Source organism: Heteronotia binoei, chromosome 4 (genome assembly GCF_032191835.1).
Source record: "Heteronotia binoei isolate CCM8104 ecotype False Entrance Well chromosome 4, APGP_CSIRO_Hbin_v1, whole genome shotgun sequence".
NCBI classification, from domain to species: Eukaryota; Metazoa; Chordata; class Lepidosauria; order Squamata; family Gekkonidae; genus Heteronotia; species Heteronotia binoei.
In genome coordinates this window covers 79,663,347-79,689,045 of record NC_083226.1, presented here as the reverse complement: position 1 = coordinate 79,689,045, position 25,699 = coordinate 79,663,347, and the positions used below count along the sequence as shown (strand labels likewise).

Sequence of the window (25,699 nt, the reverse complement as noted above, 5' to 3'; positions counted from 1 at the left end):
TTACTTAAGGCTGGTTAGAATGCATCTATTGTTTTAAATTTATTTTTATGAGCATTTCAATACTTCTGTGGTACAGTGGGTAGCACTCACAAAATAATTTGGCATATAAGGAACTATGATGCTTGTCACAGGCAATAGCACACAGATTCCTGTGACATTTGGGCAAGCACATACGAATGGCACCAACAATGCTAACAGATGTTTCAGCTCATTGAAAAATAGCATTTCCTCTATGATAAAATGTTATAGTATTTGTTTTTCTATTGATCAAATGCAATGTCACTATCAAAACTATTTAGAACAAAGCAGAGTCAAGTAACACCTTTAAGTTTTACTCAGAATGTAAGCTTTCATGTGCTCTAAGCACACTTCATCAGACAGTAGGATGGAATGGCAAGCAGTCCTAAATGTAGAGAAGCATACACACAACTACTTAGAATTACAGGATCATAGAATCACAGAATTGGAAGGGGCCTCCAAGGTGCACAGAATTGGAAGGGACCTCCACAATGCAGGAAATTCACAAATACCTCCCTCAGCACACACACACAGCTTACCACTGCCTACCAGCTATATGTAGCTCTGCCCACTGTGCCTAATTCCTCGTCTGATGAAGTGTGCTTGGAGCACACGAAAGCTTACGTTCTGAATAAACTTTTTTGGTCTTAAAGGTGCACTTGACTCCTACTTTGTTCTACTGTTTCAGACCAACACAGCTGCCCACTTGGATCGATCCACACACATACAGTAACACCTGCACCACACCCAGAAGGTGACTTGTTTGGGGAAAATGCACTCTCCCTACAAATTTCAAACTATTTCTTATTTATCATGCAACAAAAAAATTAACACAAGAAGAAGATGATATTATAAAGAGTACAAAGTGCACAGTAGCCACCAATCCTATCAAATATTTGGGAATAAATGTGACTGCCCCCCCCAAAAAAAAAAACAACTGCCAGAAAATTTGGAAATTGATACACGCAGATTTATCTGGATGGGAAAAAAATTAAAAATCTTATGACTGGGAAGAATCTCTACAATCAAAATTAATGTACTGCCAAAACCAAATTCTCTGTTTTGAATGTTACTCATATGTATAGAAGAAAGAATACTGAAATAGTGGCAAAGAAAGGTAAACCAATTTATTTGGAATGGCAAGAAACCAAGAATAAGCTTCAAAATATTATATGATGAGAAAAAGAGAGGAGAATTAATAGTTCCACTTCCAAATGTAAAATTATATTCCCAAACAGCAAGCTTGGGCTGCATTGTGGGCTGGATTGAAAACCCAAGACAAAGAATAGTAAAATTCAAATCAGCAGAGCTTGATTAAGGTTTATTCAATCATTTATGAATCAAGAAATCAACTAAAACAAACATAAAACAAGAAAGATGTCATATAATTAGAGATGGACTTTTGAGAATATGGCTTACACACTAGAACTTATTGAGCCCCCCAAGCTCTCCACTCATGTCCCTAGTAGAAGCCTACTATAATAAGAACATCATAAATAAATATGATTTTAATGTATTATATGATGATAAATACTCAGGGGGAAATTAAGTCATGGCAAGATATTAGAGATGAAGGTATAAATATTCAATGGATGCTATATTATCAATTAGCCTCAAGATTAAAGATCTTGAACATGGAAGGTGGGATCCTAAGAGATGCAACTGAATTTGAACAGCTGTTTTTAAAACAAAAAGAGTACATACTACAATGGATATATAAGATATTACTCCAGCTAGAAACAGAACAAGTGAAAAAATCTCCAGTTAAATGAATGCAACATTTTAAGGAACAGATGTCTATGCAACAATGGGAATAGTTAAGTTTACAGTCAGCCAGACACTAAGAGAAAATTGGTATAAAATGTTTTTTTAGATGATAAATAATGCCAAAGGATATCAAGAAAGCAGACAAAAATCACAAAGGAAAATGCTGGAAATGTCAAGACACAGATGGAACCTTTTCTATATGTGGTGGACTTATAAAAAATATTGGAAGGAAATACATGGAAAAATGCAGAACATATTGAAGTCTAAATTCCCTATGGAACCTAAGATTCTGCTATTACAGGGGTGGCCAATGGTAGCTCTCCAGATGTTTTTTGCCTACAACTCCCATCAGCCCCAGCCATTGGCCATGCTGACTGGGGCTGATGAGAGTTGTAGGCAAAAAAGCTATCGTTGGCCACCCCTGAAATCTTAGAGCCAGTTTAGTGTAGTGGTTATATGTGCAGACTCTTATCTGGGAGAACGGGGTTTCATTCCCCACTCCTCAACTTCCAGCTGCTGGAATGGCCTTGGCTCACCTACAACTCTCACAAAGCTGTCCTTGAAAGGGCAGCTTCTGGGAGCGCTCTCTCAGCCCAACCTACCTCAGAGGGTGTCTGTTGTGGGGGAGGAAGGTAAAGAAGATTGCAAGCCACTCTGAGATTAAGAGTGAAGAGCAGGATATAAATCAAATATATTCTTCTTCTATTAGGTATACTGTCTAGTTTTATATTTGTTAAATTTAAAGTTTATATTTATCATTGTATGTTTTATGAAATGCTGTTAGCCGCCCTGAGCTAGGCAGGGAGGGCGGGATACAAATAAAATTTTATTATTATTATTATTATTATTATTATTATTATTATTAACAAATTACGAAACATTTTGGAAAAGATGTTCAAATACATGGAGACAACAGCTAGAATTATCTATGTGGCAAAATAGACACTAGAAGTCTGTCCATGCTTAGAAAAATGGAAAATAAACTTGCCAAATATGCATTAATTTATTTGAGAAACAGGTCAATTACAAACTCTGAGGAGCAATGAAGTGTGTATTATGAATACTATCCAAGTAGGAGACCAGTTTAGAATGAGAAGGCATTTAAAATCTTGTATACAAATAAATGGTAACGGAGAAGACACAGAATGAAAATCAGTTTTAAATGTAACATCCTGAATATAAATGTGTTTAAGGAGAACACCTTTAATTTTTTTTATAATAATAATAATAAAAAAAAATTATTCTTATATCCTGCCCTCCCCCGCCGAAGCAGGCTCAGGGCAGCTCACAGGACATGGCATATACCATGATTACAATAAAATACAATCACTACTATAAAAGACAATTAAAACATAGTAAAATTACATTCAAATTAAGTTAAATAAACAATTAAAATATTATAGGTTACAAATTAAAGTGCTACAGTTCAATATATGTATAGGATGCATATCTGTAGTGTACCACTACACTAAACTGGGATATATAATAGGCTTTCCTTCTGTGCTTTTGTTATATACTTTACCCGCAGACTAGTTATAAAAATATCTCTCTCTGTGTGTGTGTATGTAAAAAAAATCATATTTTCATGACTAGTCTGTTTTGCAGCTATTAGTTATATATATCATATACACACACATCAGAAGTAAATATCAGACCGTTTTCGCACACAGCTTACCATGCAGTCACAATCCTGTTCCCTCCGCAGTGTCCGGTCGGATTTCCCACCATCTGCGCCGAAGTTACAGGAAGTGCCACGGCTTTTGCATAGCAAACGTAAACCGCTAAAACCCAGTTTATGTTTGCTACACAAAAGCCGCGACACTTCCTGTAACTCCGGCGCAGATGGTGGGAAATGCGACCGGACGCTGCGGAGGGAACAGGATTGTGACTGCGTGGTAAGCTGTGTGCAAAAATGGTCTCATTGTATGTTATAGACTAAAAAAAACTTTTCAGTGTAATGATGTAATGAAGGGGATGTTGGGGAGAAATACTATTCTGTTTTTCATATTTTGGTTATATATAATCATCTATGATATATTTAATTATGTTAGGTAACTCTTTTTCTATTTCTGTATTTTCTTTATATTATTTTTTGGTTCTTCAAAAGTTACCTAAAAGTAAGAGTAACAGTAAGAGGAAGGAAGGAAGGAAGGAAGGAAGGAAGGAAGGAAGGAAGGAAGGAAGGAAGGAAGGAAGGAAGGAAGGAAGGAAGGAAGGAAGGAAGGAAGGAATGAATTTGGTCAACATCTCATGCTTGACTACTGCAAAAATGTTAGCATTAAATCAAATCACATGGTCATGTACCATTTGACACAAGAGAATGCCAAGATGCTGTCAGGCAGATCCCAAACACAGAAATACTTCCATATCCACACAATCATAATACACCAATTATACCAAAACATATAATAAAATGCAGTATAAAGAAGACAACTTTTAAATAAATGACAAAATTTCCATAGATTTCATAACTTCAATGCTCTGAACGTGTACATTAATAGGGCTACCTTGTAAGTCAGACCACTGATCCACCAGTCTTGAACAGTTGACCTGATGAGCTCTCCAAGGTCCCAGAAAGTGTTCATTCTCTGCAAGGCTACCAATCCTTTTAAATGGAGATGCTCTAGAACATAGAACCTTCTGCATGCCAAGCACCTGTGTTCTGAATACTCTGCCTTCCATGAATAATTGGACCGATATGTATCCAAGTATGGATAACTAATCTTAATCATATTGCAGAATATTGAATATGTTTCACTGGTCTTTGGAAAAGTTTTCACAGCATTCTAGAGCTGTATATGTAACTGAATCTTTGCCAAGCATTTTTTGCTACTAATGGCCACTTTGGAAACTAGCCATATGCTTTCAAATGGCTCCCTACCTATTAGCACAGAATTATACAGATACATCTGTCCATATAATTTTGCAGGGTTTTATGGCTAGAAACCATTTATACTATTAAGCCTTGTATAGCCTTGTATCAATATAATTGTGCTCTTTTATATACACAAATGCAAATGGACATCAGTAATTAGCACTCTCATGCTCTATCATGCTTTAACAACAGGAATTTTCAGTCACATGTATTCTTATTATTTATCATTAAAGCATCTTTGTGTTATAAGCTACATGTGTAGAAATTAGTTTCTGAGAATGTCCATGAATTGTGCATGCATTTAAATCATATAGTCAGGGCTTTTTTTCCCTGGGGGAATATGCTGGAATGGAGTTCTGGAACCTCTTCATGGAAACAAAATTCTCAAAAATGTTTAAAAGTTCATGAGGAACATGTCAATTTTACATCACTTGTGAAAGGGGTTCTTCCTGGATGAAACTGATTGTTACTCCAGAAAGGTCCTCCTTGTCAGTCAAACTGTAACATTTCTATTGTTAATAAAATTGTTGGACCTACCAGAACAGTCCTTGAGCCAACAAAATATGCTAAAACATGGTTGCTTCAAGGTCATCATTCAGCATTAGACACCCAAACCAAGATCCAAAAAAGAACTGATGTCTAAAGTCTGGAAATGGCTTTAAAGTAGAGGTAAGTCTGTAGTGCATTAAAATAATATTGTTTCAAATAATCTCATGTGTTTCTCCTTCATTTCCCTCTTGAACATACCAGCACCTCTTTTTCCAGAAAAAAAGCCCTGATATAGTCATCTTTGTTTTATTTAAAAAGTTCATCGGCATATCAGAAAGTGAAGTTAAATTCCTACTTCAAATGGTAGCTCCTCTAGCTCAAGATTTCCAGACAAATCAAGTTTTTCCAGATTTTCACAGTCTCCAAGTTCAGGAGGAATTGTCTTCAAACAGTTAAAACTGATATTGAGTTCTTTTAGCTTTTTTAAACAACCTGTAAAATAAGGAGTTAAAATCAGACACCTACCATAAAAGAAAGCATGCATTTAACTTAAGAGGGATAACAGAGCTGAAATAAATTTCATGTTATTCTAAAACTGCGAGTGTCTTTGAACCATATTCAATGCTTGCAGAGGCACAGACTGATAATTGACATGGTGCACAAAGCCAACTTTTCTTTATTCCATTAATTCAACATGTGACCTGCCCTGGTTTCATATCCTCAAGTAGGAAAATGCAATAAGGACTTGCAGAACAGAAAGAATCCCACTTCATCCTCCCCAGCTGTTTTGTTTAGTCTCTTAATCTCTTTCTTGCCCACATTTCCCCTTTAGATACTCCCCTTCACAACCAATGCTCCCTGTAAGTTCCACAGTGTTGTGATAAAAATTCTACCTTGTGAGTGAAGCAAACAACATTTGGAAACTATTTTGGGTAGCTATAGCCACCCAAATTTTATTTTATTTTTTAGTTTATAGGCTTTTCAGCAAACCTGGAGATTACTCAAAATTTGAGAAACTTCCCTGCATTTGTGCTGTATCTTGTACATGTTTTAATCTCAGGGCAGAGATATTGTGGGAATTCAATATATGATACAATCTTGCAAATTTCTTTTCTGTAAGCCGCCCTGAGCCTGCCTCGGTGGGGAGGGCGGGGTATAAATAAAAATTTATTATTATTATTATTATTATTATTATTATATATGGTAAAGCAACTGAATTGTGTTCTGGATATTGAGGGATTTTAATTCAGTCCCACTCAAGAAGAATGAGTGGTTCAGTATGTGAGGACCATTTGGTTACAGCTATAAAAAACTTTTTGGCTTTGATATGTGGCTTGGTAATCATGGGAAGGTTAGGGAATTACAAACATTATGACTCTGAGCCACTTCTCTCTCATTCTGGAAACCTGAAGGCAGTGTTTCCTCTAAGTTGAGCTACTGTGAGCTAGCTTAACAGTTTTTTAGCCTCTGCCTCACATATTTTTGTCATAGCTCATGAAGGATGGCCCCAGAGCAAACTAATTTATGCAGTAGCTCACAACTTTAATGCCAATAGCTCACAAAGTAGAATTTTTGCTTACAAGGCTCCATAGCTTAGAGGAAATATTGCCTGAGGGGGCGTAAGTCTTCTCCCTGGAAACTGTTCTAAGGCCATTGTTCATACTGGCCCTGACCTCTTTTGGAAAGAAAAAGAAAGCCAGCATAGTACCTTATGCAAGTAATTCTCTCTCTCCTCCATGCACATAAACTCATTCTAGAACGTGAAGGAAAAATTTGGGTTTATCCTATACAACCACCATGTAAAATATATGGAAAGGAAGGCTAAACTGACTAGATGAAAATGTACCGTTTATTTCCTTTGGGAATATTTTTAAGTAGAAGAAGAGAAGAAAAGATTTGATTTATATCCTGCCCTTCACTACCCAAAGGAGTCTCAAAGTAGCTTACAATCTCCTTTCCCTTCCCCTTTCCACAACAGATACCCGGTGAAGTAGGTGGAGCTGAGAGAGCTCTAACAGAAACAGCTCTTGTGAGAAACAGCTCTGCAAGAGCTTGTAACTGACTCAAGGTCACATCAGCAGGTGCATGGGGAGGGAGTGGGGAATCAAACCCAGTTCTCCAAGGGAAGAGTCTGCACTTTTAACCACTACACTAAATGGTCTCTCTTGGACCAGCTTAGACAAGATGCCATCTAAATACCTATTGATTTCATTTAGATTTCACATGTTACTAAGTAGAGAACTCTTTTCAGTTGTTCTACCAGAGTGGAATAAGTATATTTCATATGGAGGCAAGCAACAATTTCTGTCTCCGATCTGCATGTTCACTACAACATGTGCCACTTTGAGGACCCTCATCAGATGGAAAAGCAACAAAATGTTTTCAAGAAACAACGAAACAAACGTGAATAAAGCTTAAGCACATACATACATACCCCTTGTAGCATGCAGCCTCAATACTAGGGATGGGCATGAACCAGGAAAGGGGAGGTCACATGAACCACAAACCTCCCCCCACTTACCAAACCAGTTTGCTTCATGAGGTTCAGAGAAAGATCTGAGATCTTCCTCCCTCCTTTCTGCTGGTGGCAGCTTCCCAAAGATGGAAGGGGGGGAAGATCTTACAAAAACCATTTAAAGGGAACGTTCCCTTTAAATGGAGCTTGCAAGAGGGTGCTGCACATGAGTGAAGTCCAAATGCTGCTTGGGCTTCACTTGTGTGTGTCTTGCAAAAGCCACATATAAGAAATGTTTCCTTTAAATGGCTTTTGCAAGTGGGTACCGTGCATGAGTGAAGTCCAAGCGCCACTTGCCTGCAGTGTTTGCTTGCAAAATCTATTTTAAAGGAACACTTGGAAGTGAGGGGAGTGAAAGCGAAAATACTTACAAGCCATTTCAGCAATCATACAAGTCATTTCAGAGATACCTCTCGCTCCCCCCACTTTCCAACACAAACCACATGAACCTCCCTGAAATAACATAGAAGGTCATGGATAGGAATGAGCATGAACCTCCAGTTCACAAATGACAAACTGGCAATGTTCATCACAAAATTAGATTTGTGACAAAGTTTGTGTGCATCCCTACTCGGTAAATATATTATAATGGATATATATAGGTCTGAGGCTGAAGCATTGTGATGCCAGTGAGAATAGCTGGAAGGGATTTAAATTACTGAATATTTGCGTAAAGTGTAAAGCTAGCCTGTGTTCTGTGAAAAATGGAAGAAAACACGGGGAAGAAAGAATTGTACTTAGAGTACACTCACCATTTTGTTAACAAATATGTTTCTCTACCCTATGGTTCAAATTTATTACCAGTCAGCATAAAAGAAACAAGCAGTCCATATGAAAACAACGAGCAGTAAGTGTTGTTATGGATCTGATCTCATACCTAATATACTATGAGTTCCTATTGTTCTCCCCCACTTGAAGTCTGGTCTAATCTGGCCTATCCAATATTCTAACCAATATTCTGTCTGGGGAGCAACTTCAAAAACCATCTCTCTAGGATGTCTAGATCTGAAAACTGTACATTGGTGAGGCAGCTATACTAATTAACAGGGCTTTTTTTGTAGCTGGAACTTCTTTGCATATTAAGCCACATACCCCGATTAGGCTTGCCAATCCCTAGGTCCTGCTTTCCCAGGCTCCGTCCCGCTCCCAGTCAGCTGGCTGGCGGGGGGAAGCCCCACCCCCACAGCCATCATGTGCCTTTCCACCTCCGGAGGCTTCAGACTCCATTTGGAAAGGCTTCCTCTTGGGATGTCTGTAAGGCTGAATGAGGGTGGGGGGAGCAGTCAGAAGAACATGGCTGCTTCCAGTGGCTGTGCAGCCCAGGCCCTCTTGAGAGGCTGTTTTTTGAGATAGATGCACCAAAGTTTTAGCATAGCTTCTGATGACTCTCCTCAAAATGCTCTTCACATTTCCAATAGATTGGACCAGGGGGTCCAAATATATGAGCTCTGAAAGAGGGTGCCCCTATCCTTCATTATTTCTAATGTGGGGAAGGCATTTAAAAGGTATGTGGTTCCTTTAAATGTGATGGCCAGAACTCCCTTTGGAGTTCAATTGTGCTTGTCACAACTTTGCTTATGGCTCCACCCCCAATGTATCCTGGTTCCATCCCCAAAGTCTCCTGGCTCCACCCCCAAATTCCCTAGATATTTCTTGAATTGGAGTTGGCAACCCTACCCCTGATGCAGCCAATCCTCCAAGAGCTTACAGTAGGCCCTGTAATGAAAGCCCTGTAAACTCTTGGAGGATTGAGTGTGTGGCCTAATATGCAAAAGGAGTTCCCACTACAAAAAAAAAAGCCCTGCTAATTAGCTTCTTTGGTTTTCCATGTCTATAACTTTTGTGTAAAGTATATATCTCTCTTGCCTTACCTGCTTCCAACTTACAGCAACACTGGGTAGAACTATACAGTCCATTTGTGTGTTTGTTCTGCCTCTGAAGTTACCCTACACCATCAGTAATCTTGTTGTGGCTTGTTTCAAATATGCATACAACCTGGAAAAGCTTTATCACTTTCTTCTTTTGAAACCACAAAGCAGCAATGCAGTGGTGAGATGAAAGCTACACACTACACATTTGTCCAGATTCTAGAGGTGCGACCCTTATTCCACAACTAACAGAACTTGATTTTTTTTTTTATGTTTGAGGCTGGTCCTTCTAAGGGAGTCTCTTGAGACACAAGTCTTCCAACTGTTAAAACTTTTTTGTGTGTGAATGAACCACCGAAATTACACTAAATTCAAAGTACCTAACCGTAATAATCAAAGATCAAGAAATGGAAAAGTGAACAGTATAAAGTATATATTAATTATTACAATGCATCTATCTATCATAGAAAACTATAGGCAAGAACAGCATGGACACTGTTCTGTTACTTCTTCATGCACTGCAATTAGACTATGATTTAAAGGAGGGGGGAACTTCTATTAAAAGCATGTATCTAGGTTTGTACAGGGCCAGTTTCCCTTACTAATAGATATTTATTTGTATTGCAAATCAAAGAGAAAATGTATTCCAGGCAGGTATGGCTGGCAAACAAGTGCTTATTACAGGGGGCACTGAAAAAACAGATGTTTTGAGCTATAGTTATTGATTTGAGATAATTTAGAAGTTGAACCAATGTAGTCAGTGGCAATTAATTGGTTTAAATCAAAGCATTTTGGATATGTGGTTTGTGACTCTGAATATCCCTCACTACAAAAAAAGAAAGAAAGAATATAAATTAAAGAATTAAACATCTTTTTGTGCCACTGCAGCAGAGACAGTTAAGCAGTAGTGAAATGCAGTTTCCTTGGTAATTTCATGCCTGAGAATATTTTACTTTTAATTAGCAGCTACAATGCCATCCCAGTCACTCTTGAGTCACGATTTAGTCTTTTTTATTTCCTCTTTTTTACAAAAATAATTATTAAACACATTAAAACTAGTAATTAAACTACAGCTTTTCATTTTAGTAGGCAATCATTATGGAAATGCAACTTCATGATATAGAAAAACTATATTTGAGTTCCTAAGTGGCTGTTAAGAAACCTTTTCAATAGAGGTAATTATAAAACCATTTTTGTAACCTAAAGCCTCTTTGGAAGATAGAGATCCTTTTGGGTAGATGCCATTATTTGTGGCCTGGTGTGATCTCATGCTACAAGTTATCTGACACAATGATATCAGTTATAGAATGCTAATAGTGTAGTACATCTTTTGTGGGAGAAGTGAAAGGTCAACATGACTAAAAAAAATCATAAATGGACAAAAAACCCAGAAGGTAATTTGCAGACAGGCTAGGAAAATCAGAACCAGTGAAGCAGAACTGGAGCATCAAGCTGTGCAGGTTGGAAACAGGTAATGCAAATGAGATGCGCAATTTGAGGCCAGATAACAAGTGATACACACACATGCAAGAAGGTTATAATACACATGAAAGAGAGGAAGACAGACTGGCCACGGAGGAGCTAATTAGGTATCTCTGGGAAGGGATACAGAAGGCAATGGCTGGTAATTTGAAACTTTAGGAAGAATGGGTAGAGGCCTAGACATGCCAACAAGAAGACATGCCATCAAAGATTTCATGCCATCTATTCAATAAACAATTTAAAAATACTGCTGGTCCAAAAGAATTAAAGCAGAGGGAGAACCTTGCAGAGAGGCTGTGGATAGGAGTGAGTGTGTAGTGCTGCCAGTAGATAGGTCAGCAAGCTAAGCAATACTGCAGAGACAGGCAGCAATGTTGGGAAGGTCTGAAGTTTATGTATTAACTTGAACCAACCAGACAAAACATTTGACTGCACAGCTGCAACACTGCCATATGTAACCACACACTAAATTACATTGCATGCATATAAAGACACAAAGGGGAAGTCTTGTTGCCTCGACTTTTGTATAAAGAATACAGCCAAATGAACTGGGGAGAAGAGCTGTTGATTATTAATAATAAAAAAGTGGATAAGGATACTGAAATACTGTATAGAATCATAGAGTTGAAAGAGACCTCTAGTGTCATCTAGTTCACTCCCCTGCAAAATACAGGAAATTCACAAGTACTTCCCCCCTACATACAAACCAAGTGATCCCTGCTCCATGCTCAGAAGATGGCAACAAAAAAACAAGCCTCTTCAGGATCCCTGGCAAAATTGGCCTGGATAAAAATTGCTGCCTGACCCTAAAGTAGTGAACAGAATTTCCCTGGTCATGTAAGAAAGGGCCATGAGAAATAAGCACTGATGCAACCCTTCCCACCCTCGTTCTCATGATCTGCCGAAGTTCACAGAATCAGCACTGCTGTTTAAGAACCTCCAAAGGAGAGCCCACCACCTGCCAAGTAAGCATGTTCTACTGAGGAACCACTCTAGCTCTCAGGAAATTCTTCCTAACATATCCAGCTCCTTCAATCGTTCATCATAGGACTTAGTCTCCAGACCCCTCACCATCTTCATTGCTTTCCTCTATACCGGGGTGGCCAAACTTGCTTAACATAAGAGCCACGTAGAAGAAAAAGAAAAGAAAAAAAGAAGAAATGTCATGTTTGAGAGCTGCAAGACATGAACATCAGAGGTTTGAGGGTGGGAGGGAGGGAGGTGGAAAGAAAACAACTTTAAATGCATTCTCTAAGCTTCTGGCTGGCTTGGCTTGGAGAAATTATTTGAAGAGATAAATGCCTTCTCCAAGCTGGACGATGGGGTGGTGGGGGCTTCAAGAGCCACACGGTATGTGTGAAAGAGTTACATGTGGCTCCTGAGTCACAGTTGGGTCACCCCTGCTCTAGACACATTCCAGCTTGCCTATATTGTGATGCCTAAAACTGAACACAATACTCTAGGTGAAGGTCTAACCAGAGCAGAGTAAAGCAATACCAAAATCGCATTGACCTTTTTAGCTACCACATCCCACTGCTAACTCATGTTCAGTGTATGGTCCACTAAGACCCCTACATCTTTTTTGCACATACTACTGTCAAGACAAGTCTCCCCTATCCTATAATGATGCATCTGATTTTTCCTACCTAAATGCAGAACATTACATTTATCCCCATTAAAATTTCATTTTATTTCTTTTAGCCTAATTTTCCAACCTGTCAAGATCATCCTGTATCCTGACTTTGTCTCCTATGTATTTGCTACCCCTCCCAGCTAAGTATCATCTGCAAATTTAATAAGTATCTCCTCTATTCCTTCATCCAAATCATTTATAAATATTTTGGACAAAACAGATCCCAGGACTGATCCCTGAGGCACTCCACTTGTCACTCCTCTCCAAGAGGATGAAGAACTATAGTATTTAAGTCTGGAATGTTAAGACTTATGGAGATACAATCTGAGGATGGGAGATATGGACTGCTCACCAGTATGCATGCAATCACAAATCTCTAGCATTGCAGATGCCCAAAAGCATGCTAAGTAGGATGCCACAAAATATTTACATTTATTGTATTTTTATCCAGCCCCTCCCCCAAGGAGTTCAAGGTGGCATTCACATTATCTCCTCCATTTTACCCTCACAGCAACTCTGCAAATCAGGTTAAGTTCATGGTCACCCAGTATAGGAAGCAGAACTTGGATCTCTACAGTCTCTGTCCTGCATCTCTACTAATTACCTATTTGGTAACATTTTATACTAATTTGCTTATAATTAACTGTCTTATAATTCCCTGGATCCCTTTTAGACATCTCTGTAAAAACTAGGATGACATTTGCTGTATTCTAGTCATCTGGCACAAAGGCCAATTTTAGCCACTAGTTAGTAGATCAACACTTTCACAATTGAGTTCTTTATAAGTACCCTCAGGTGTATGCCATCTGGACCTGCAGACTTGTTGATTTTCTGTTTAGCTTGTAAATTTAGCTTGTAGTAGTTTGTAATTTTTTTCTCTTATCACCTCAGTTTGACTCATTTCTTCAGACTCTCTTCCTTAAAACAAGCATCTCAGTATGGGTACACACCCCACATTTTAAGTAATCCTTAGGGCCCAGTATTTTCATCCACAGTTTTCTTTTCTCCCTTTCTCACAATACAAGAACTCGTGGGCATTAAATGAAATTGCTGAGCAGTGAAATTGCTGAGCAATACAAGAACTCGTGGGCATTCAATGAAATTGCTGAGCAGTTGGGTTAGAACGGATAAAAGGAAGTACTTCTTCACCCAAAGGGTGATTAACATGTGGAATTCACTGCCACAGGAGATGGTGGTGGCTACAAGCATAGACAGCTTCAAGAGGCGATTGGATAAAAATATGGAGCAGAGGTCCATCAGTGGCTATTAGTCACAGTATATTATTGGAACTGTCTGGGGCAGTGATGCTCTGTATTCTTGGTGCTTGTGGGGGGTGCCAAGTGGAAGGGCTTCTAGACCCACTTGTGAACCTTCTGATGGCACTTGGGGGGGGGCGTTGGCCACTGTGTGACACAGGGACTAGATGGGCCATTGGCCTGATCCAACATGGCTTCTTTATGTTCTTATGTGATTACATGAGAAAGTTTTCTTCTCTAGTATTTCTAGCTTAATTGACCCGACACTGTCTTTGATACACAAAGCAACACCCCTCCTTCCCTGTCCTGTCTACAGAGTTATATCCAGGGATAATATAATTCCATTGTTTCCCCAGTTTGTTTCCACCAAGTTTCCATTGTTTCCACCAAGTTTCTGAAATGCCTACTATGTCTACATTGTCATTTAGCACCAAGCAGTCCAGTTCCCTGACCTTGACTTGGAGACCTCTAGCATTGGTATACAGGGATCTCTACCTCATTCCCCCCTCTGCTTCACTTCCTTGCTAAGGATCCCTTCTCACTTGGCCCTCAGATTTCCTTACACAGTCCTCCTTTACTGCCCTAATATAATTCTCAAGTTCTAGCCCTTTTCCACCAATTTTCTCCCAAGAATTTATCACACCATTCCTTTAGGATGAGTTGTTCTGAACCAGAGGCTCTCAGCTCCTGTTGGCTTTCCCCCAGATGTTAGTTTAAAAGCTGCTTTTTAATGTTAATTGTAGCAGTTTGGCTCTTTCAGTTCCAGTGAAGTCCACAATAGGTTTAGTTGGTCTCAGAAAGTTCCCTATTACCTAACACATATAAACACTTCCCCCTGGCACCACTTTCTTATTCATGCATTGAGATCACTAATCAGCAGGGCCAGCTCGCCCACTAGGCAAACTAGGCAGTGCCCAAGACAACTGCCTAGTTTGTCTCTTTCCCCCCCTGCTGCCGCTGCCAGCCACAAACAGCCCCCTCCCTTCCCTTCTGACATGCTCTGCCCGCCCCCACTCCCCTGAAACTTGCTGCTGCCACTGTCACCACCACCAGCCCCCTCCTTTCCCTTCTGTCATGCTCTGCCTGCATCCCTGCACCTCGATGATCACTGCTGCCATTGCTGCCAGCCCCATCCCTTCCCTCCTGCCACACTCCACCCACCCCCCAAAGCTTAAAAAATGTGCATAAGCTGGTTTGGTGTAGTGGTTAAGTGTGCAGACTCTTATCTGGGTTTGATTCCCCACTCCTCCACTTGCACCTGCTGGAATGGCCTTGGGTCAGCCATAGCTCTGGCAGAGGTTGTCCTTGAAAAGGCAGCTGCTGTGAGAGCTCTCTCAGCCCCACCAACCTCACAGGGTGTCTGTTGTGGGGGAGGGAGATAAAGGAGATTGTGAGCCGCTCTGAGACTCTTCGGAGTGGAGGGCGGGATATAAATCCAATATCTTCATCTTCTTCTTCTTGTTGTTGCACTTCAGGGGGAAGAGGAAAAGGGGGCAGGCAACAGAGTGTGGCATTACGGAGGGAGGGCAGAAGGCAGTGGGGAGCAGCAGGGGGGTGCTGGGCAGGAAGCATCCTAGGGCCTGCAGTGCTAATCAGTGCCTGTCTACTTGACCCTGTGTATGGAACAGGCAGCAATTCTGAAATGAAGTCCTGGCCTTTAGCCTTCTGCCTAGTAAACTATTTTTTTCCACCTGGATTTCACAACATTTCCAAATGTTATTTGTGCAATGGACTATGACAACAGCCACTGACTATCCCCTGCACTAGCTATCAGCCTATTCAGACAGCTCATGGTGTCTGCAAATTTCCCATCTGACAGGCAAGTTACCATGCAGTTAAAATGCCCAGGAGAGACCCTATTCTCAATATTCCAAATGATTAAATCTCCCACTACAAAAAACCTACCACCACACCCAGCCCCAGAAGGGTGTCTTCAGTAAGAGAAGATATTGGTTCATCATGCAAGGCAAGGGTCCCATCAAGGGGTTCATTTCCCTCCAACCTTGAGACTATCACTCTTATCTTGTGAGGGTTGTTTAAAGGTCTTAAAGGTAAAAAAGAGTCCTTACTTGAAACAGTCAAGATACTTTTCTATTTCCCACCAGCTTGCCTGTTTGACCAGTGATTGCCTTCAGTAAAAGCTTTCAAAATACCCTTTCTGTGTATATGCTTCTCCCTCACCTGTGTCATGACTATCTAGAATTGCAGCCAATAAAAATACAAAGCAGGCCCCGATTAAAGGTATACATGCCCTGTGATTTTGCAGTTAATAATACTACACAAAATATCATCCATGCGAATTCAGAACTAGCAATTTGATGGGAAAGAGGATTTCTAAAAGACCAGTTGCATTCAGGGAGCTTCCACATTTTTTGGCTTCCCAGTATGCAAATAATTATATAACTCCAGCAGCAAATGCATCATCAGCTTATCAACCCAATATCTGTTAGCCAAAGAGCGTAAGCCATCTAGAGACAAGTGCATTTTATGCAACTAACTTTTTTTCCCTCAGTTTATGGCAAATCATAGCTAAAGAAGCCTCAAAACTTTTAAAATTCAAAAAGCACATATAAGGGCAGACTGGCAATTTAACTTACAGAGAAAGTTCCCATGGGCCACAACCCTAAAGGGCTGGTGATGGCCAGAAGATAGCACAGCCAAACCCCAGCCACTCTGTCCATGCACCAGGGGCTGCTCTGCTCAGTCTTTTCATCAGCAATGCTGATTGGTGTCAGCTCAGCAATTATCTCTGTTGGTTTGGGGAGGATGCAGTGGGTGAACTAATGCCTACTGTCCTACCCACTGAGCTGTTCAGCATGACCTGCTCTAGGGCCATTTTAGCTTCCCTGATCCCTCCTGCAAATGATCTACTTTTTAAAAAAGGGAGAATTTGAGATCTAAGTTTCTCCAAATCAGTTTTTATTTTTATTCTACCCTCCACTGCCACCTTGTGGAATGCTTAAACCAATTAAGCTTGTTGATCTGTTTTATCCAAAGGATCAAAATATCAATAAAACAGCCAGAATTTTACTGTTTGTTTTACATTCATAAACTCATACTTATGCCTTGTTTATGATTTTCTAATGCATTTAGCTGCCAGATTGCCCATAAAATACATTTTATGTGAGCTGAAAATTATTTATATAATATATAGTGTACATAAATAAATAAGTCATATCCATTAATATTTTAACAGCTGGATAAATCTAACTTGGCATCAAATATTTAAACCAGTTAAAGAAAATGAGAGTAAAAATGTCTGAATAACACCTATTTAAGCAGTACTATCTGTCTGTCTGTCTGTCTGTCTGTCTGTCTCCAACTTATAACCTTTAATCAGTGCAGGCCCTAGGGTGCATAGTGCTCCAGGCAGGCTTCCTGCCCAGTGCCCCCCTGCTGCCTCTGCCCTTCCTCCATAGCACCATGCTCTGTCACCTGCCCCCCTCCTCCCCTCCCCCCCAAAGCACAATGAGGCTGGGCCCTACCAGCTTTGAGGTAGCCAGCATCTGTGTGTTTTTTTAATCTTTAGGGGGTGGTCGGAGCATGGTGGAAGAAAAGGGAGGGGGCTGCCGATGGCTGGCAGCAGCAATGGTGGCAGTGAGCTTCGGTGTGTGGGCAGAGCATGGCAAAAGGGAAGGAAGGAGGCTGGTGGTGGCTGCAGCAGTGGCAGCAAGCTTCGGGGGGGGGGGCAGATGGAGCATGGTGGAAGGGAAGGGAGTAGGCTGGCGGTGGCTGGCAGTGTTCTATGGAAGTTATCCCCAAGTCTGCAAAGTTTTGCAGATGTGACATGTTTTCAAGCATGCATCCCACTGACATTTAAACTGTCAGGGGCATACATGATGAAATTCCTAAGTGCATTCCACTACTCATCCAAGTGTGGGGGCAGAGGAAGGGAACAAATTAAGACATTTGTACATATTTCTTCACAACCTCCACACATCAATAAATAATGCACTATCATTGAGCTACAGCAATCATTCACCCCTACATTTTCACGTACAGACGATCTAATTGCAAATGATTTCTATTCTGTAATTAACATCCATATATGAATGCAGTAAAAATTAACAAAATTGGGATGGATGTACCTCACAGGAAAAACAAATCTTCACAAATTGCCCCCCCACCACCACACACACACACACACATATTTTGACAAAGCCACCTTGGGGACCTTGTGTGGAAAGACAGGGTAAAACATTAGCAAACATAATTATGTGTTATTGTTTACATTTGTGGAAAAACTATACCAATTTCAACAGGTAGATCTGTAATCTGGTTACTGGATAACTGTAGTATTCTCAGTTCCTGAAATAGGGCAATGTAAGCTGGAATGGTTGTGATCTTGGTGTTGTTTACATGCCATTCTTTCAGATACGTCTGTTCCTTCAATGAATCTGGAAACTCCTAAGAAAATATAACATTTCACACAATAAGGCCTTGATCTCAAAACATTTGCCAAATGAATTTTGTCAATATTTTTGACAAGCCAAATGCAGTGAAGATACATTTTAATATCCCATTAACTTCCAATCACTTTTTTTTGGGGGGGGGGAGGGTGAAAGGAGAAGAACTGACTTATTTTTAAAGTCCTCTGTAACAGCATTCCACTGCCCAAAGGACCATTTTCATAACACACCTATAAACGTACCAATAATGAATCTGCTATGAATTATGCTTTTCTAAAAAGAAAACCACTCTCTTCCTTCAAAATACACTGTTCTTGATTGATCACTGTTTTCCTGGTTTTTTAATAAGCAGTTTACCAACATATGCACTATTCATAAGTACCCAATTTGCACAAAAAACACAAGAATGTGTTTCTTCACAAGAACACAGGCTAGTGGTCCATCTAGTCCAGCATCTTGTTTCACACAAAGTCAGACAGGAACCCTGGAGGGCAAACACCAGAAAACAATACCACAGGAATTTTTAAATGATAAATCTCAGGATGAGATGACATTTCTGTGTATATTTCATGTTGAACTGTTTTTAAGGCTATGATCCTATTATAGAAAATTACAATACCAGGACCCCCTCAGTCCCCACATTGTCAAGCTTGGCACCTACCAGGCCCAGAGGTATCACAGATGCACCTAGTAAAGATCTTCCCACCAACTAGAAGATCAATAGTGGCTGAATCTCTAACAGCATTGACAGCTGGCCCTTCAATTGTGTGAAACAGCTTTTGGGAAGTTTCACCCTTTCCTAAGAAGGCACTATTCATCCCTCACATGCTTGGCCACACCTCAAAGGGCTTCTGGGTAGAAGGAGGCCAATGATCATGCCCTGAGCCATGGTAAGGTTTTTTAAAAACTTGAGGGAGGAGGCTAGTGATGGCTGACCAGCTCTGGCTCCCAGCTCAGAAAGGAGTAGGGCTAGAGGAGAAGAGATGGAATAAAGTAAAGTGCACTCTCTGTCTGAGGCAAACAGAAGGTGCTTTAGCCAAACTGGACCCTGGTGCATGACAGCTGGGTCTGGAATTCTACAGAACTAACAAAAACTTCACTTTAATTGAAAATTAGGGATGGGCATGAACCAGAAAAATGGAGGTTCATGAGAGTTCACACAAACTTCTTAATTGCACAGACCAGTTGGTGCTTCTGGAAGTTTTTTTTTGGGGGGGGGGCAACTGTGAGTGAGCCCCTGCCTGTGTGAGCTCCAGAGGCATCTAAATGCTTTCAGAGCTCGCTTCTGAATCCACCCACAAACCTCCATCAGGAGGGTTTGTGTATGAACTGGTCTCCAAAACCCTGGTTCATGCTTCATGAACCGGCCTGGTTTGTGCCAAACTGGGGGTTGTAAGTTGGCTTGTACCCATCCCTATTGAAAAGTAACAGTGACTTTTTCTTCTACTGAATCCTCACAACACATTGTAAGAAGTTATAATAACACTTTACTGAATGAATCTGCCTCTCTAATATTATTTCAGGTTGTTAGAATTAGCAATTTCAATTAACATTTTTTTTAAAGTAATAGCAATTATTAGACTTACCCATAAGATTATTAAACAGTAAAAACAAAAATGGAGCAAATGGGTATGCAGCTCTGACTTTTTGAAACCTGTGACAGACAAATCAACCTGTTTGCACATTAAACTTGCACTAATACTTCAGGGCTTGATTAAAAACTATGCCTTACATAGGTAACCATACAAATATGTGATATATTGATTAAGCCTGAAGCATTTTATATTAAAAGTTTTATTTTTCTAATAGAGAAAACTTTAAGCCAGAAAGTGTTAGCAAGAGAGAAGACCGTGTTCCTAAACAAAGGGTTTTTATCTCAGAGAAAATGCCAAACAAAAAGAAGTGTTTTTGAGGAAAACTTACACATTCCATCCGGCTGCAAGTGGGTCAAAGAGAAGAAGAAGAAGAAGAAGAAGAAGAAGAAGAAGAAGAAGAAGAAGAAGAAGAAGAAGAAGAAGAAGAAGAAGAAGAAGAAGAAGAAGAAGAAGAAGAAGAAGAAGAAGAAGAAGAAGAAGAAGAAGAAGAAGAAGAAGAAGAAGAAGAAGAAATTGGATTTATATCCCGCCCTCCACTCCGAAGAGTCTCAGAGCGGCTCACCATCTCCTTTACCTTCCTCCCCCACAACAGACACCCTGTGACCCAGGCACTTTGGGAAGAGCACAGGTCATCCCAAAATAATCCAGCATTACCTTCGAAATGGAATTTCCGGCAACCAACACTGGCCTTGGCTATCATTTTGTTTTTGCTTTTTTGTTTGTTTATTTTTTGAATATGCTAAGGTATACACTTTTTGCACCAGCACTGGCTCAGTTTCTTCACAAGTAGCCCAAGGGGAAACTGCCCAATGGGAACAAAGATAGGTTATTGGGTCATGTTTTGATAAACCAATTATAATTAATCTGTCCCACACTGGATATATTATTAAAGTGTATATAAACTGCTGTAATGAATTTGATTCCTTGAGAAACACAGGGAAATTGGTACAGGGAGATTGTGAAGTGTTTCTCTGGGCCTGTCAATAAGCCTTATAAAAACAATTCCTGCTTCAACAGAACTCTGCTCAGTGTTCCTTTGTTGACTGGTGAGAGAGCACACTTGGCTCAAGGTTTGTGTGCAGAACCTGTTTGTAATGCTTTCCCAGAACTTGGCACCTCTCCAACTTTTGCTGGGATTGCCAAAATGTATTTTTAAAGGTACCTCGCAAAATCACCCAATGAACTTCACAGTAGAGCGAGAATCTGAAAATGACCTCCCAGGCCTGACACCCTATCAGTTGCACTACATTATGTCTCCCCACCCCCTTTATCTATGTTAAAAAATAGAACTGAAATGACTTAATATAAAACAAAAGCTAATATGCTATTTCTATAAGGTACTAACACTATACTCATGGTAGAAAAATAAAATTTAAAAGGAAAAAAAGGAAAAAGAAAGAAAATCTTGTTAAAGAGCGCTGGAAAATACATTATGAATGGCTTTTCAGGCTTGTGGTTAGTGCTGTGCATAGATGACTATGCTTTGCCTGAAAAACAAGATGATGTATAATTTTAGTGTTTGCTTTACAAACCCGTTTATGAGAGGAACTGAAATTTACACAGGCTTCATTTCGCCTTTGCTCTCTGATTCCCTTATGATCTTCAGTAATCTTCAGACTCAGTACAAAAGCCAGCAGGAAACAGATAAAATGCTTCAAGAGATAGCACTAGAATATTCTGGTCTTCATCTTTAACATTAAGACTATGGGGAACCCCACATTTTAAAAAGCAAACAGGAAAGATATTTTGTCTACAGATTTACAATAGATTGATTATTTACCATAAAAGAAACAACCATCCATCAATATGAGTATTGTTTGAATTTAAATACTATTACTTACAATATGTACTATTCTTAATAGCTGGGTGCTATATAAAATATTAAAACAGAAAATCCCTATGTGCTATGTAACAGCTGAAAAGAACAAAAGCGTAAGGAAAAGGATACATAAAGGAAGGGAAGAAATTAGGAATCAGAAGCATGAGAGAAGAAGTGTTCCTTTCAAATATTTCATTAATGGTAGAGAATAAGATATGCAGATATTGTAAGATGGTGGGTTCAAGGAAAAGTAGTAGTAATAAAACAGAAATTGACATAAATAAAACAGAAATTGACATAAACATGAAAAAAAGAATTAATCTGATGTTTAGCAAAGGAAAAATATTCAGTACCCTGAAGGCAGAAAGAGTTTAAATGAACAGAATATAGGACAATATAAGTATGATGAGTCCAAGTTATACAGAGATACTGAAAATCAAAATGAGTATTTTCAACTGAACATGATAGCAAAGTAGAAATCAGTAAGCCAACGTAATAACAGAAGAACTTTTTGCAAAATAAGGTGTAGAGGACAACTGGCAGAGGCTGTTCACAGGGAGGGCGGGAGAAAAGAAAGAAAGAAAGAAAGAAAGAAAGAAAGAAAGAAAGAAAGAAAGAAAGAAAGAAAGAAAGAAAGAAAGAAAGAAAGAAAGAAAGAAAGAAAGAAAGAAAGAAAGAAAGAAAGAAAGAAAGAAAGAAAGAAAGGGAATATGCTGTAGCTGAAGAGAAAGAGAGAGACCAAGGAGGAATTTCAGTAGTCAACCTGAAAAAAGGTAAGAATATAAACATGTTTCCTTAAAATAGACCCAAAAGAGAAAGGATATTAACAATATTTAGAAGCTGAAATTGCAAGTTTGAGTAAGACTGGAATAAAGGATACACAAGTCAGTGGGAGAGAACAGAAGGCAAGTTACTTAGATAAATGGTCTTTGAAGAGTCTGTTACTTATGTTTAAAGTCTGTTGAGATGTCCATTAAGAATTTTGTCCATGGAGAATGTCTCTTCAGCTTCTATTAGGGTTGCCAAGTCCAATTCAAAAAATATCTGGGGACTCTGGGGGGTGGAGCCAGGAGACTTTGAGGGTGGAGTCAGGAGCAAAAGCATGACAGGCACAATTGAACTCCAAAGGGAATCACATTTAAAGAGACCACACACCTTTTAAATGATTTCCCTCCATTTGAAAATAATGAAGGATAGGGGCACTTTCTTCTGGACCCCCTGGTCCAATCTTTTTGAAACATGGGAGGTGATTTGAAGAGAGGCACTGGATGTTATGCTGAATATTTGGTGCCTCTATCTCAAAAAACAGTTCCACCAGAGCCCTAGATACTGACAGATCAATTTTCCATTATACTCTATGAGAATCAGTCTCTGTAGGGTATAATGGAGTGCCCAGCAGATATTTCCCTCTCCCCCCACTTTCTAATAAACCTGAAGTGGGGGGAGGGCCTCCAAACTGGGGGATCCCTTGCCTCCACCAGGGGATTGTGTGCAATCAAAATAGAGAATCAAGGCAGAGAGTGGCTGGAGATAAACCCAAGTTTTCCATGATACCAGCCTCAATCCAAAAAAGCACTTACAAAGAAACCTTATAAATAATATATAATCATACACTCTCATAAATACATCAATTTATAAACATACCCTTACAAACTGGAACAAATTGTCCTCAAGGACCTTAGTGTAGGACATTCAGTCCACAATTAAATGTTCAAGCTCCTTGCTCCAGATCCAGAAAAAAATCTTGAAGTGTCTCCACAACCACTCTCTTATAGTGCAGGTGCAACCATTCAATACTGTTCCTTAAAGGTACACAATCACTAACATACAGTCTATGGAGAAAATAGACTGTATGTGATTGTGAATTGTGGCAGCTGCAAGATGTTTGAGTATTGTCACTTGGAGGTGTAAAGAAATTGTGTTCTTGCCCTACCCTGAATGAAATATTGGAAGGTATTCTTGCATTTAAGGTGGTCTGTTCAGTTTGTTCTGCTTATTTCTATATGGCAATAGAGTTACAATGCATTAATATCTGTATTTTTAATACAGCAGGATAAAACGAAAGTGAAACTGGGGATTCAAAGTACTACTTGTTGCTATTAAGACTGCTGCCAAATATTGCCAAGCTGTTCATGTGAAACTTTGGAGACACTTCAAGATATTTTCTCTGGACCTGGTGCAAGGAGATTGGACATTTATTTGTTGATTGAATGTTTTACACTAAGGTCCTTGTGGATAATTTGTTCCAATTTGTAAGGGTATGTTTATAAATTGATGTATTTATGAGAGTGTATGATTATATATGTTATATTTGTAAGGTTTCTTTGAAAGTGCTTTTTTGATTGAGATTGGTATCATGGAAACCTTGGGTTTATCTCCAGTCACCCACCTGGGGATTGGCAACCCTAGCTTCTATGTAAGCAGGCTTACTTACTGTGGTGCCATAGAGTTTTACAGCAAAATGCTAGAGCATCCCCACATGACATACCTGGTGCAATTATGTCACTTAAGGGTGACATCAACATGCCGGGAACATTGGGTGCTGATGGAGCTCTTCAGGGGCGGGAATCCCCCCACCAGCCAATCCTGTGCCAGCAGGTTGGCGGTCCCAAAATTGGGGAGAAACCACCCTCAGCAGGAGGCTGGGAACCCTATGAACAGCACAAAGCGACTTCTACTGGATAGAAGAAAAACATTCATCCACCAAGGGGAATGTGACACCTCAGATCATTCCACCATAAAAAACAGTAAGATACAGAAAACCAAATAAATATAAACATCATTACGCAGCTTGTGTTTTTTCAGTGCAACTAAATGATAGAAGCACACTACCCAAGTATTCTACCCATCCCAGTGTTATAATTGTGGGAAACTTACCGTCCAGTCTGCCCCTGAAAGCTGAAAAATAAACCTGTTTCTTTCTTTCTGTGTTTCATTCAATAAGGCAATCTTCTTAAAGAGCAGTGAGTTCTGTTCAAGCTTATCCAAAATGTGGTTAGTGCTTATGAACCCATTCTTCAGATATGTAGCTTGTGGAATGCCTTTTCTTCTGCACTCTAGCAAAATGTCCCATTCTTGCTTTATCCTGAAATAGTACAAATGAAAGTATTACACTCACTCTTTTGAAGAAATGTAACAAAGTAGTGTTTGAATGAAGGGTTCACTGAGTATCCCAAAGAGTTTTCACTAGTTCCGCCTGTATAAAGGATAACAGGATTTGATGTGCTTACATCCAGAAAGGGAAAGGCTGCTGGTTTAGAAAATATGATAATCCATATTTTGCATATTACTATGCAAGTAACCAGAGACCCCTCAAAATCCAGTGTTGCACAGTTATGTCTTCTTTTCAAAGGAAGAAAGAATAAGCTATCCTTTTCTGTTTTTTTCTCCTCTTTCTTAAATTGTTTTCTGTTGCTCTTTCAGCAAAAGAATTAAGGAATTATCTGTGACTGAGCATCCCAGCTGACCATATAAAGACAGAGTGCTTACTCATGAACCGAGTTGCTGGCAGGGAGGGAGCAAACTGCCCCTTCAGATGCCATCTGATAGACACTTAGGCACCTGAGATTTGCTTGAAACTACATTAAGAGCTACTGCTTGCTTTTCAAAGGATGCCACTTTAGCAAAGTAAGCCTCTGTGTGTGTGTCTGCGCAATTACAGCAGAGGATCAGAAGAGAATGCTAGCCAGATGCTTTTCCTAGCACAGTGTTTGGCACTGAGTATAAATGAAAGGAATTTAAGGCCCTCAGTGTGGCATTCCTTACTGAAAGTGACTTTGCAAATGAAGTTACTAATGTGAACCAGTAAAGATCACCAGAGCTTCAGGGAATTCACATGAGCAAGACAATGGCAATTTTGAGAGGTCATCCAGAGATTACTATGAAAAGCTACAAAATGTCAGACTAATATCCCCGAATAAAAGTAAACCCAGGAGAGTTAGACATGTGTCTTCTCTGTAAGCCTTCAATAAGC

At 39.6% G+C, this 25,699-nt stretch overlaps 1 protein-coding gene across 2 annotated transcripts in view; it reads right to left on the bottom strand.

Moving 5' to 3' along the window:
• LRRC2 (leucine rich repeat containing 2) overlaps nt 1-25,699 on the bottom strand; it is a 142,578-nt gene that overhangs the window by 66,113 nt on the left and 50,766 nt on the right. For both annotated transcript variants that reach the window (XM_060235476.1, XM_060235477.1), the window contains exons 3-5: nt 24,604-24,811; nt 18,154-18,310; nt 5,505-5,641 (exon numbers count right to left, since the gene is read on the bottom strand). In XM_060235476.1, coding sequence (XP_060091459.1) covers nt 5,505-5,641; nt 18,154-18,310; nt 24,604-24,811 — 502 coding nt within the window. The remainder of the gene's footprint in view (nt 1-5,504; nt 5,642-18,153; nt 18,311-24,603; nt 24,812-25,699) is intronic.